The 13,946-nt window shown below is 51.8% G+C and overlaps 1 protein-coding gene across 2 annotated transcripts in view; it reads right to left on the minus strand.

Moving 5' to 3' along the window:
* Positions 1-13,946, minus strand: part of llgl2 (LLGL scribble cell polarity complex component 2) — a 146,523-nt gene that overhangs the window by 54,395 nt on the left and 78,182 nt on the right. For both annotated transcript variants that reach the window (XM_085963218.1, XM_085963219.1), the window contains 5 exons: positions 9,419-9,537; positions 8,048-8,206; positions 3,617-3,779; positions 2,052-2,184; positions 756-810 (listed from right to left, as the gene is read on the minus strand). In XM_085963218.1, the coding sequence (XP_085819344.1) occupies positions 756-810; positions 2,052-2,184; positions 3,617-3,779; positions 8,048-8,206; positions 9,419-9,537 (629 nt within the window). The remainder of the gene's footprint in view (positions 1-755; positions 811-2,051; positions 2,185-3,616; positions 3,780-8,047; positions 8,207-9,418; positions 9,538-13,946) is intronic.

Consider the following 13,946-nt stretch of genomic DNA (forward strand, 5'->3'; position numbering starts at 1 on the left):
TCCTCTTTGAAGGCCTCCCGTTGTTCAATAGGGTTTTGTTTACCAATTTTTGATTCCATTTCACCTGGGCCCAGATCCCTTTTCAACTCACTGCAGTCAGCAGGAAACACACTGATCAAGAAAGTTCTCTTGTACACATTTCAGGAATTCCTCCCCCTCTTTGTCCTTTACACTGTTACTATCCCAGTCGACATGAAGATAATTGAAGTCCCCCATTATCACTACTCTGTAGTTCTTGCATCTTTCTGTAATGTAACTGCAAATTTGCTCCTCTATCTCCTTCCCACTATTTGATGGTCTCCAGTATACACCCAGTAGCCTAATAGCTCCTCTATTATTCCTTAATTATAACGAAATAGATTCTGTCTTTCACCCCTCACACACATCATCCCTCTCCAGTGCTGTAACTGTATCTTTGATCAATACCACCACCCCCTCCTTTTTTCTCTTCCCCATCTTTCCTCAATACCTTGTAGCCAGGAATATTAAATTCCCAACACTCCCCTCCTTTGAGCCAGGTGTGTTCTTGCTGCGATATCACAGTCCCATGTGGCGACTTGTGCCTGCAGCTCACCAGCCTTATTTACCACGTCCCGGACATTTATGCACATACACTCAATCTAAACCATCCGAGATCGTCACCTATTTCCCCGTCTGGTCCCTCCCATTTCTGAGCTATTGGCCTCTCCCGAGCCTCTGCACACGCACCATCACTCACCGCACCAAGCTTGACTAACGGCATCGCAGTTACCTACCTTTGCTTGGTTGTGAGCCAAAGAATCTTTGGAATTGCTTTGCAGGGGAAGGGACCTGTGGACAAGAAGGGAGAAAGAAGCTTACAAACAGATCGGAGCTCACATGGACCTCAACGTCTCTTTCTGTTCCTGTACACCCCACACCCGCAGGTACCTAGAATCTAAACCAGCACCATTTACGGAATTTGCTTTAATGTCTTTTATTCACGTTTACCTCCAGCAGCAGCAAAGCGATTTTTCGATTAGTCTGCATTTCCCAGTCTCTTCTCCTCCAGCCGCCGCCCCCGGGGCGGTGCCAAGTTGGCAGATTGCAGCCCAGGTGGCCCGTGAGCAATGTAACAAGCCTCAGAGCTCACCCACTAGGTGGGGAACCACCGGCACCGACTAAACCGCACCGTGCCCCCCAGCACCACTAAACCGCACCGTGCCCCCCCCCGGCACCGACTAAACCGCACCGTGCCCCCCCCCCACCGACTAAACCGCACCGTGCCCCCCCCCCCCACCGACTAAACCGCACCGTGCCCCCCCCGGCACCGACTAAACCGCACCGTGCCCCCCCCCGGCACCGACTAAACCGCACCGTGCCCCCCCCCGGCACCGACTAAACCGCACAGTGCCCCCCCCCCCCCGGCACCGACTAAACCGCACCGTGCCCCCACCCCCGGCACCGACTAAACCGCACCGTTACACCCCCCCCCCCCCACCCCCAGCACCGACTAAACCGCACCGTGCCCCCCACCCCCCCCCAGCACCGACTAAACCGCACCGTGCCCCCCCCCGGCACCGACTAAACCGCATCGTGCCCCCCATGGCACCGACTAAACCGCATCGTGCCCCCCATGGCACCGACTAAACCGCATCGTGCCCCCCATGGCACCGACTAAACCGCATCGTGCCCCCCATGGCACAGACTAAACCATACCGAGCCCCCTGGCACTGGCTAAACCGCACCTCCAACACTATGCCCCGGCACCACTGGATTGTATCCAGCACCCTTAGAGTGATAACCCCAGCATCCCATGTGCACCTTGGAACCGCGCCCAGCACTCCGCGCCCAGCACACCGCGCCCAGCACACCGCGCCCAGCACTCTAGGGACCCTTCGAAGGGTAAAGTAGAAAAAGGCTGAAGGGAAGCAGTAATGAATTGGACAAGTTAATCCTTTAAAAGGAGGGCACAATACGCACAGGACATGCGGTGAATTTGTTCACCTTCGGGAGCTCCTGTGCCCTAAGCTATCCGTTCATTTTGTTGATCTTCTGGTGTAAGTGACATTGCTTCACAGAATCATACTGACCATAAGGCACTTTGTTTTCCAGAGGCTGTGGCAATCGGTCATCGTTTGATACAGGCCACTGACAGTAACTGCCGTCGCTGTGCGAGCTGATGATCTGCCGCCCATCCCTCTGCCAGGTCACACCCTCCAGCTGCTGTGAACGGACAACAGACACGGCATTATCACAAGCTCGGAGCGGTCCCCTGCTCCCAGTTACAGAGCCATGCTGTAGCGACAGGAGAACGACACCCTGTCCAACCATCAAAGAGGACAGATGACAGTCCCTTGCCATAAGGCCCTGTGTGTGAATACTAAATGGCTCGCCCCCGCGCCACATCGCCCCGTCCCACCCTGCGGGCCACCCCACGGGCCACACGGACCCCTCGCGCGCCGCTTTCAGCAAGGGTCACATTTTGAAACCCCGATTCATGATAAATTCTAACAATCACAGGCACAGTGATCTTCTGTAATCATTTACATCAATTAATACTTCACCTGCACTAAAGTTCCATGCCCAGGTGACCAACAGTCATAGACCTGTAATGCCACAGGTACACTGGTCCCGGCTTGGTTCAGTTAGGATCACACTCGCATCTCTGAGCCAGCAGTCATGGGTTCAAGCACATAAGCCAGGCTGACACTCGCAGTACTGAGGGAGTGCTGCACTGTCGGCAGGGTCATCGTTCAGAGGCCTGTTCAGGTGGGTATGAAAGATCCTCCGGCCCTGCTTGAAGAACAGCAGGGAAACCCAGGTGTCCCGACCAACAGTCCTCTCTTAACCAACACCACACACTGGTTACCTGGATACTCTCCTCATTCACTGTTTGTGGGGCCTTGCTGTGCATTTCACAACATACAGCAATTCAAGAGTGATCCACTGAAGCGTTTTGATAAGACACGAGAGAAATGCAAATGCTTTCTTCTTGCTGCCTCCGACTCATCCCGACAGTTCCAGCGGTCACATGACCCGCTACGGTGTCTCCCACATTCTCCAACTTGCATGTCTCCAATGTTCCAACCTTTGGGGCTGAACTGGAAAGCTATTTTACCTGCTCTTTCTGAACACCTTAAGAACACAAGGCTCCTGCACGACTGGGCATGCAGAAATGTCTGATGGAATGATTATACGCCGATCTGTCTTCAAGCTTATAGACTGAACTTACATAAACCTGGGTGCAGTAGTGTGTGATTATGTTACTGGACTAATAATCCAGAGAAGGAGCTCAAATCCCACCACAGCAGTTTGAGAATTTGAAATCAGTTTAAAATAAAAAGCTGGCATCAGTAAACGTGACCATGAAGCGGTTAGATTGAGATAAACACCCAACTGGCTCACTAATGACCTACGGGGGAGGAAACCTGGTCTGGCCTCTGTGCAACTCCAGTCCCACACCAACATGGTCGACTTACAACTGCCCTCTGAAGTGAGCCAGCCGGATTGGGTCAAATTGCTATAAATATTCCACACCGACTGCAGCGGTTCAGGAAGGCCCACCACCACCACCTTGGGCTAACCAAGGACGAGCAATAAATGCCGGCCAGGCCAGCCACGCCCACATCCCGAGAATGGATTTCAAAGACTGTACCTGGTCTCCCAGAAAGTGGTGTGTTGCTTGGCTAGCCTGCAAGTCCCACAATATGACCAGGCCTCTGCTATATCCAATCAGAATCTGATTGGGGTTTCTTGGGTTCTCCTGCAGGGCCTCCACAGATCCCAGTGAGCGTCGACTTCTATAATCATCAGGCACTCTGAGGAAAGAACAGAAATAACTTACTCCTCCTCACTTCAAATTTGCGCTCTCTCTCTTCCCTCCCCCACCTGCCCCCAATTCAGCTCGCCTCTGGACTGTAACCACAGCCAGTCAATGAGAAGGAGGGAGGTGGGGCAGAGACAAAGAGAAATAGCCAAGCCAAGAGAGATCTAAAGACTAAACTGGAGGAGGGGCCCAGGAAGAGTGGGTGGGGGCAGGAGACATCCAAACAGCTCAGAAAGGATTCTGGGCAGGGACAGCACTGACCATTAGAACAGGGCTCAATAACCAGCACGTGTTAGAAGGTGGCAATTGACAGCCTTTCCAATGACCAGTTGCCCGTTTAGGTACAGCTGGGCTCTGGCAATTTTACTTCCGTGTTTTCATGTTAAAAATGTCAAGGATCGGCCCAGATACAACTATGAAGCAACCTCAGGGCTGCGGGCTGGCTGACTGGAACAACTGCTCCCAGTGGACACATTTAAAAATAAACTTATGCCACCTGTAAAATTGTCACGTATTTCCCCTCCCCTGTCTGAGATTGGGAGCACCCAGGCATTGGGGGGGGCGGGGGTGGCGGTTGCAGAGTGTGCAGATGGGAGCGGGTGGTGGGCACAAACAACTTGCATTTACATAGCACCTTTAACCAATGTCCCCAGTAATTATTTTTGGGCTGCACAGCCCATTCAAAAGTCCAGCGCATGCACGTTTTTTTCCAATGTAAAAGCCGGGAGCGCTGGGCAGTCGCACAGTTTAACTTAGTAAAGCGTCCCAAGGTGCTTCACAGGAGCGTTATCAAACAAAACTTGACACCGAGCAACAGAAGGAGATATTAGGACAGATGATCGAAAGGTCGTCAACGAGGTAGGTTTTAAGGAGCATCTTAAGAGAGAGAGGTAGAGGTAGAGATAGAGAGAGGCAGCTGAAGGCACGGCCGCCAATGGTGGAGCGATTAAAATTGGGGATGCGCAAGAGGCCAGAAGTGGAAGAGTGTAGAGATCGGAAGGTTGTAGGGCTGGAGGAGGTTAGAGAGATGGGGAGGGGCGAGGCCATGAAGGGATTTGAAAACAAGGATAAGAATTTTAAAATCGAGGCGTTGCCAGACCAGGAGACCATGTAGGTCAGTGAGCACAGGGGTGATGGGTGAACGGGACTTGGCACCCTGGACAGCAGAGTTTTGGACAAGTGCAAGTTTATGGAGGGTGGAAGATGGGAGGCCGGCCAGGAGTGTGTTGGAATAGTCAGTCTCGAGGTAACAAAGGCATGGATGAGGGTTTCAGCAGCAGCTGAGCTGAGGCAGGGCGCAGATGGGCCATGATAAGGAGGTGGAAGTAGGCGGCCCAGGTGATCAAGAGGCCCAGGTGACGGAAACTCATCTCAGGGTCAAATAAGACAAGGTCGCGAACAGTCTGCATCAGCCCGACAGTGGCCAGGGAGAGCGGTGGCGTCGGTGGCCAGGGAGAGCGGTGGCGTCGGTGGCCAGGGAGAGCGGTGGCGTCGGTGGCCAGGGAGAGCGGTGGCGTCGGTGGCCAGGGAGAGCGGTGGCGTCGGTGGCCAGGGAGAGCGGTGGCGTCGGTGGCCAGGGAGAGCGGTGGCGTCGGTGGCCAGGGAGAGCGGTGGCGTCGGTGGCCAGGGAGAGCGGTGGCGTCGGTGGCCAGGGAGAGCGGTGGCGTCGGTGGCCAGGGAGAGCGGTGGCGTCGGTGGCCAGGGAGAGCGGTGGCGTCGGTGGCCAGGGAGAGCGGTGGCGTCGGTGGCCAGGGAACGGAGTTTGTGGTGGGGACCAAATACAATGACTTCAATATTTAGTGCTGGATATCAGACAAGCAGGCCGGCGGGGAGGGTCGAGAGTGCTGGTGGGGAGGTAGAACATAGTATAAGAAAGAGGAGTAGGCCATATGGCCACTCGAGCCTACTCCGCCGTTCTAGATCATGGCTGATCTCCTGCATCAACTCCACTTTCCTGCACTATCCCCATATCCCTCGATTCACTTAGTGCCCAAAAATCGATCGATCTCAGTCCTGAATATACTCATCGACTGAGCATCCACTGCACGCTGGGGCAGAGAATTCCAAAGATTGACAACCCTCCGAGTGAAGAAATTTCACTTCATCTCAGTCTAAATGGCTGACCCCTTATCCTGAGGCTGTGACCCCTGGTTCTAGACTCTCCAGCCAAGGGAAACAACCTCTCAGCATCTACCCTGTCAATCCCCCTCAGAATCTTATATGTTTCAATGAGATCACCGCTCATTCTTCTAAACTCCAGAGAGTATCAGCCCATTCTACTCAATCTCTCCTCAATGGCAGCCCTCATCCCAGGAACCAATCTAGTGAACCTTCGTTGCACCCTCTCCAAGGAAAGTGTGTCCTTCCTAAGGTAAGGAGACCAAAACTATAAACAGTACTCCAGGTGTGGTCTCTCCAAGGCCCTATATAATTGCCGTAAGTCGTCCTTACTCATACCCCAACCCCCTTGTAATAAAGGCCAACATGCCATTTGCCTTCCTAATTGCTTGCTGCACCTGCATGTTAATTTTCTGGATGCCAGAGCTGGGTGTCGTCAGCATACACGTGGAACCTGACGACATGTTTTTGGATGATGTCACCGAGGGGCAGCATGGAGAAATAAGAGGACGGGCCAAGGATAGATCCTTGGGGGAGGCAGAGGTAACGGTGCAGTGTGGGAGCGGGGAGAAAGGCCATTGCACGTGGTTCTCTGGCAGTGACTGGATAGCTAAGAATGGAACCAGGCGAGGGCAGTCCCACCCAACTGGACGATGGAGGAACCAGGCGAGGGCAGTCCCACTCAACTGGACGATGGAGGAGAGGAGTTAGAGGAGGATGGCGTGGTCACCCACGTCAAAGGCTGCAGACCGGTCGAGGAGGAGGAGGAGGGATAGTTTACCGGTGTCACAGTCACATAGGATGTCATGTGTGACTTTGAGAAGAGCCACTTCGGTACGATGGCAGGAGTGGAAATGCGATTGGAGGGATTCAAACATGGAGTTGTGGGAAAGATGTCCACGGATTTGGGAGGTGACAAACCATTCAAGAATTTTGGAGAGGAAAGGGAGGTTGGAGATGGGCCGGTAGTTTGCAAGGATAGAGGGGTCAAGGGTGGGTGTTTTAAGGAGAGGAGTGATGACAGAGATCTGAAGGGGAGGGGACAGTACCTGGAGAGTGGCGATGGGGGCAGAGAGCAGCAATCGGGTGGGGAAGGGGGGGGGCGGTGAAGAGTGGCAAGAAACAAAAGCAAGAATGAGAGAAAGATTCAAAATTAACAGGGAAAAAATTTGGTTATGCCCTGTTTGGGGGCGGTACACTAATTAGCGGCCGACCTGGGAGTACTGCCCCGGCTGCTAAATTGGGCTTTCCGCCCCGGCGAGGAAACAGAGCGCTATCTCTGGCGCTTCACTTCCGCGCGGGGCGCCAAGCACGGAGCACTAAGTGGCCGCTCCGCTTAGCGCTGACGCGGTTCACCACTCCTCCCCTTCCGATAAAGGGGAGGGACGCCGTGAGCTCTGCAGGCCGTTTGACGGCCTCCACTAGCCCACCAGGGTGGCATTGAACCACGCCAAGGGCCAAGAGGGGCCAACCTGCAGGTCGGCCAAAAGAAGAAATGTCGGCGCAGGGTGCAGCCGGAGCGCCCCTTTAACTACTGCTCCGCTAGCAGCGTGCGGCCCGGTTCATGACCCACGAGGCAATCGCCGACACGGCCCGCGGCAGCCTCGCAGGGCGCCAAGGGGTCACGTCGCTTGGCGACGACGTCATCGCCGTCGGCGCAGTGGCTAGCGCCTCAGCAGCGCCCTGCCGAATTTCTCGGGAGACGCTATTATCACACCCCCCCACGGGGCAATAACCCCTTGCGCCCCGTTAGCGCCCACTGCAGGCGTCAACGGCAGGCGCAAAGGAGGCAAATTTTGCCCCCTAACTTTGTAAAGGGAGAACGGTTAGGAAATTAGGATGCGATAGATTGGACAGAAAAGTGGAAGAAAAACAATAGAGGTGCAAGAGAATGGGAAAGCAAAAAGAAAACTCGAATTGTATCTCGCCTAACAATGTGGCAAACACTGGGAGCAAGCTTCACCCCCAGCACCAACATCCTGCACTCTATTCAAAAAGAAAATGAAAGCAGCAATAAAAGGGTGGACTGGTGAGTAACAGCTCCTCCTGTATAAAGGTCATCAGATTACAACCCACAGTGATGGCAAAGCGGGGTGGAGTGGCAGGCTTGGGTTGCACTGTGCCGAGGGGCAGAGCCCTTACTTCTGTAGAACAGCTTCCTGGCCGATGGTTCTCTCGTCCTGCTCTCTGAAGGACGGCTGTTCCACCACAAACACACAGCCACCTTCTGTCCCCAGAAACAACACATCACCAGAGGAATGAGGCAGGACCACGGTTATCGTAGTGACACTCGGTGGAGCACTGTAAACAGGAAACAAGCAGGTCAGAGGCGGCATTGGCTGATTCAGAACAGCAAGACTGAGAAACCAGAACTCAGTAACGTCACTGCACAGTGCGGAGTCAAATAAATCATCACAATGAGACAATATATAGCAGTCCTGCTCAGACAGTTCGCCACAGCCTCTCCAGCAACATACACAGCATCAGCTGTTGTACAACTGGGGCGAGGGGTGGCGAGAGATCTGCTCGGACATTCATCGTCCTCTGAAATACTCTGGTCGGGCACAGAGACGTCATCGGCCCCTGCTCCGGACAACCAGGAGTACGCTGGGTCTCAGAGCAAGACCAGCTGCATTAACACACTGCATGCTCACACCGAGTCGGATAACTGTTCCCACCTCAATGTCCAACACCCAGAGTCTGGTAACTGATCCCACATCAACGTCCAACACCGAGTCTGGTAACTGTTCCCACCTCAATGTCCAACACCCAGAGTCTGGTAACTGAGCCCACATGTACTGGTCCCACCTCCCACTGTACGACTTCAATAGTTCAGACACTGGCACCATGGCGATTCTGACCAGTTCATTCTGAAGATGAATTCACATGTGATTTACTTTGTTAGATTGCAGTGTTCTGAAACCCTTTAACACATCTCTTAGTATTTCAGTCAAAGAGATGTGCAAAGTGAAGATGCCCTTAATATTACACAAGCCCCAGGACAGGACTATTAAACACCCTGGGGCATTGACTGGAAGTCACAACACGTATGCTTTTACATGTCGTGTTCGGCCAAGTCTCTCCAATCCCAGCTTTCACTCCGGTATTTCTCGTGTCCGGTGCCCTGTGCAAGCCCTTGCTCGCCCAAGCTGCAGTACCACCATAAATGCACCATATCTGCTGCTGCATCAGTGCTCAGTGTAATTAGTTCAATGTTTTAACACAAGCCCGAGTTCTAGTTCTTGGAAGGCAGAATAAACAATGCGACAGGCTGTAAACTACAAGCCCATTTCATTAAAAGAAAAAATTAAATACCAGGTCAGTACAGCAGATTTAACCAGGTCCTTCCAGATATAAAACATAAGCTAGATTCACTCGGTAATTCTAACCCACCGGTGAACCTCCCGACCAGGCAGCACATGCTGCCCACCCCACCGAACGATACGCGGCCCCCTCCCCCCGCGACCGGACGGCGCGTACCCTGACTTGGGCAGAGCCACTTTAAACGCTTACCCGGGCTGCCCTCGTAGATCGAAGCGAGACGCCTCCTTCAGGACACTCAGTCCATCTGGGCTTTTCTTCAGCTTCCATAAATGCAGACTGTTGTCATCCAAGAGAGTCACCAGCTGGCCCTGCAACAGATACCCCACATTCCAGTTCGATACACCACGCTCACATAGAAGCCAGGAGTTCAAAGGGAAATCAAGCAGAACTTTTAGTACAGGACTAACAACAGAAAATGCTGGAAAAACTCAGCAGGCCAGGCAACATCCATGGAGAGAAATTAGAGTCGACGTTTCGGGTCGAACCCTTTTTCAAAACTGGAAAGGAAATGAAATAGATCGAAGGCAGGGCTGGGAGGGAACAAAAGAAGTGAAGAGACATTAAGAGGTATTCAAAACCAGACGAGATGGTGATAGGACTAGTGAAGACAAAAGACGGCTCTAGATTAGGTGTGAAATGTTCTGGCAGCTGTGTCTCATTCTGCCAGAACATTGCACACCTCTGAGCCATCTTTTGTCTCCACTAGTCCTATCACCATCTCGTCTGGTTTGGAATACCTCTTAATGTCTATTCACTTCTTTTGTTCTATCGCAGCCCTGCCTTCGATCTATTTCATTTCCTTTCCAGTTTTGAAAAAGGGTTCAACCCGAAACGTCGACTCTAATTTCTCTCCACGGATGTTGCCTGGCCTGCTGAGGTTTTTCCAGCATTTTCTGTTGTTATTTCGGATTTCCAGCATCTGCAGTATTTTGCTGTCGTTTTAGTACAGGACGTTTGCAACACCAGGAGTCTGCTGTGACCTTTCCTTCCACTAGACTCGTGAAGCACTGAACCTCAGTGGAAGCTCGAGGAACAGCACCTCATCTTTCCATTAGACACTTTACAACAGAGTTCAACAACTTCAGATCACAGCCACTGATCCCACTGTTTCGGACAGCAGCTGCTGGGAATGGTTCTTGTCCCATCACCACCCCCTTTTGCCTCGCACCATCATCCCTTTTGTCATTCAATCTCTCCTCCCTTCCACCCGATCACAGACCTTCCCTTTTGTTCTTTCCTCCCCTCCCCCCTTTCCCCGCCTCTGTACTTGCTTAAAACCCGTTACATCTCTAACATTTTCCAGTTCTGATGAATGGTCATCAACCTGAAACATTAACTCTTGTTTCTCTCTCCACTGATGCTGCCTGACCTGCTGAGTGTTTCTAGCATTTTCGGTTTATATTCCTGAGTCACTGAGGCCTGCTCCTCTTTGCCAGGTTTTCATGCTCCCCTTCTCTAACTTGGATAACCTGCTTTCACACATTCCCTGCAATTCATGCCAGCCTTTTATTGATCTAATTTCTCTCATCATGCCCTTTTGTCTCAAGTCAGTATCAGTTCTGACAGTCGACAGCTTATTCTGCTTCTGTATGTGACTCATTTTACATAGAATGATACAGCACAGAAAACAGGCCATTCGGCCCATCGTGCCCGTGCCAGCTCTTGGCTAGAGCTAGCCGATTAATCCCACACCCCTGTAAATGTTTGCCTTTCAAGTATTTATCCAATTCTCTTTTGAATCGGTTTCCACCACCCTTTCAGGTAGTGAATTCCAGATCACAACAAATCGCTGTGTAAAAAAAATGTTTCATGTCACCTCTGGTTCTTTTGCCAATCACCTTAAATCTGTGTCCTCTGGTTACCGACCCTCCTGCCACTGGAAACAGTTCCTCTTTACCTACTCTATCAAACCCATTAATGATTTTGAACACCTCTATCAAATCTCCCCTTAACCTTCTCTGCTCTAAGGAGAACAACCCCAGCCTCTCCAGTCTCTCCACATACCTGAAGTCCCTCATCAAATCAAATCAAACTTTGTCATTGTTAGTTCACAAGTGCAGTACAACGAAATGTAGGCTTGCGGCTCCCGAGAGTGTACATTTAGATGAAGACATTTAAACATTCAACATACATTTGGCTTGTAATACATTAACATAAACATAACCATAATAAAGTGCATTGGCAGATGTGCAGGCTTTAGAGTTTATTTGTGGAGTTCAGTAGGATGACAGCCCTGGGAAAGAAGCTGTTCCTAAATCTGGTCGTACGGGTGCGAATGCATCTGTAGCGTCTCCCAGATGGCAGGAGGGCGAACAGACTGTGGCTGGGGTGGGTAGGGTCTTTGATGATGGACCGTGACCTCCGTAGACAGCGTTTCTGGTATATGTGCTCTATGGTCGGTAGCCGGGTGCCGGTAATGCGTTGGGCAGTTTTGACTACCCGCTGCAGGGCTTTCCGGTCATAGTAGCTACAGCTGCCATACCATACTGTGATACAGTTCGTCAGGATGCTCTCTATAGTGCAGCGGTAAAAGTTAGAGAGGATCAGGGGTGACAGGTTACATCCCTTCAGCCTCCTTAGGAAATATAGGCGCTGCTGGGCCTTCTTCATCAGAGAGGAGGTATTGAGGGACCAGGAGAGGTCTTCCGTGATGTGGACTCCGAGGAACTTAAAGCTGTCCACCCTTTCCACCACAGCCCCATTGATGTGGATGGGGGTGTGACTTCCGCCTTTAGACTTCCTGAAGTCCACAATGATTTCTTTGGTTTTCTTGGTGTTAAGGGCCAGGTTGTTATCAGCGCACCACTTCACGAGATGCTGGACCTCCTCCCTGTAGGCTGACTCATCGTTGTTGGTGATCTGGCCTACTACCGTGGTATCATCCGCAAACTTGATGATGGTGTTGGAACCATGAACAGCCACACAGTCGTGGGTGAAGAGGGAGTAGAGGAGGGGGCTCAGCACGCATCCTTGTGGGGCCCCCGTGTTCAGGGTCAGGGGGGGGGGGGGGGGGGGGGGGGGGGGGGGGGAGGTGTGGTTACCTAATTTGACAGACTGGGGTCTGTTCGTTAGGAAGTCCAGGGTCCAGTTGCAGAGGGAAGTGTTCAGGCCAAGAGTTTGGAGGCCAGCTTGTTGGTGACGATAGTGTTGAATGCTGAGCTGTAGTCTATGAACAGCATTCTGATGTAGGTCTCCTTACCATCTAAGTGATTCAGTGCCGAGTGTAGAGCAGTTGTGATTGCATCCTCTGTTGATCTGTTTGCACGATAGGCAAACTGGTGTTGGTCAAGAGAGGCGGGAACACTGGCTTTGATGTGAGCTAAGACCAGTCTCTCAAAACACTTCATTATGATGGGTGCGAGTGCGACAGGTCGATAGTCGTTCAGGCACGTCACAGCCGTTTGTTTTGGCACAGGAATAATGGTAGCGGTCTTGAAGCATGTAGGGACTACTGCCTGGGCCAATGACAGATTGAAGATGGTGGTGAAGACATCAGCCAGCTGATCAGCACATTCCTCAAGTACCCGTCCAGGGATGCTATCCGGTCCAGCAGCCTTTCGTGTGTTCACTCCGCGTAGAACACCTCTTACGTCGGAGGTCGACAGAGTGAGCACCTGGTCTTCCGGGGGTGGCAAGGCTTTGGTAGCCGGCTCCCTGTTGTCCCTGTCGAAGTGAGCGTAGAAGTTGTTAAGCTCCTCCGGAAGGGAGGCATTGCTAACCGGGGGGCTGGTGTTTTTGCCCTTGTAGTCAGTGATGGACTGGATGCCTTGCCACATGCGCCGGGGGTCCGAGTTGTTGCGGAAGTGATCCTCTATCCGCAGTGTCTGTTTCCTTTTGGCAGTCCTGATACCCTTTTTTAGGTTGGTCCTAGCTGCACTGTAAGCCGCCGCGTCGCCAGATTTAAATGCTGCGTCGCGTGCTTTCAACAGTGAGCGGACCTCTCCGTTCATCCAGGGTTTCTGGTTGGGGTATGTCCTGATATTTTTATGGGTCGTGACGACCTCGACGCAGCTGTTAATGTAGAATAGCACTGTGGATGCGTATTCCTCGATGTTATTATGGGCAAACATGCCCCAATCAGTGCGTTCGAAGCAATCCTGAAGCTGGTACCATTCTAGTAAATCTCCTCTGCGCCCTCTCCAAAGCCTTGCTATCCATCCTAAAGTGCGGTGCCCAGAATGGAACACAATGCTCTAGCTGGGGCCTAACCAGTGTTTTATAAAGGTTTAGCGTAACTTCCTTGCTGTTGTACTCTATTCCTCTATTAATAAAGCCAAGGATCACATATGCTTTTTAACCAGCCTACTTGACCTGCCCTGCCCCCTTCAACGATTTGTGTACATACACCCCCAGGTCTGTTCCTGCAGCCCCCTTTAAAATTGTACCCTTTAGTTTCTGTTTCCTCTCCTCATTTTCCTACCAAAATGCATCACTTCACTGAATTAAATTTCATCTGGCATGTGTCTGTCCATGCCCTCCTGAAGTCTGATACTATCCACCTTATTATTTACTACATTTGAATTCCGTATCATCTGCAAACTTTGAAATTATGCCCTGTACACCCAAGTCCAGGTCATTAATATACATCAAAAAGAGCAGTGGTCCTAATACCGTCCCCTGGGGACACCACTGTATACCTCTCGCCAGTCTGGAAAACAACCGTTCACCACTACTCTCGGCTTTCTGTCCTTTAGCCAATTTTGTATCCACGCTGCCA

This window comes from Somniosus microcephalus, chromosome 21 (assembly GCF_052327205.1).
Source record: "Somniosus microcephalus isolate GS21.2 chromosome 21, FLI_Smic_1.0, whole genome shotgun sequence".
In the NCBI taxonomy this organism is placed as follows: domain Eukaryota; kingdom Metazoa; phylum Chordata; class Chondrichthyes; order Squaliformes; family Somniosidae; genus Somniosus; species Somniosus microcephalus.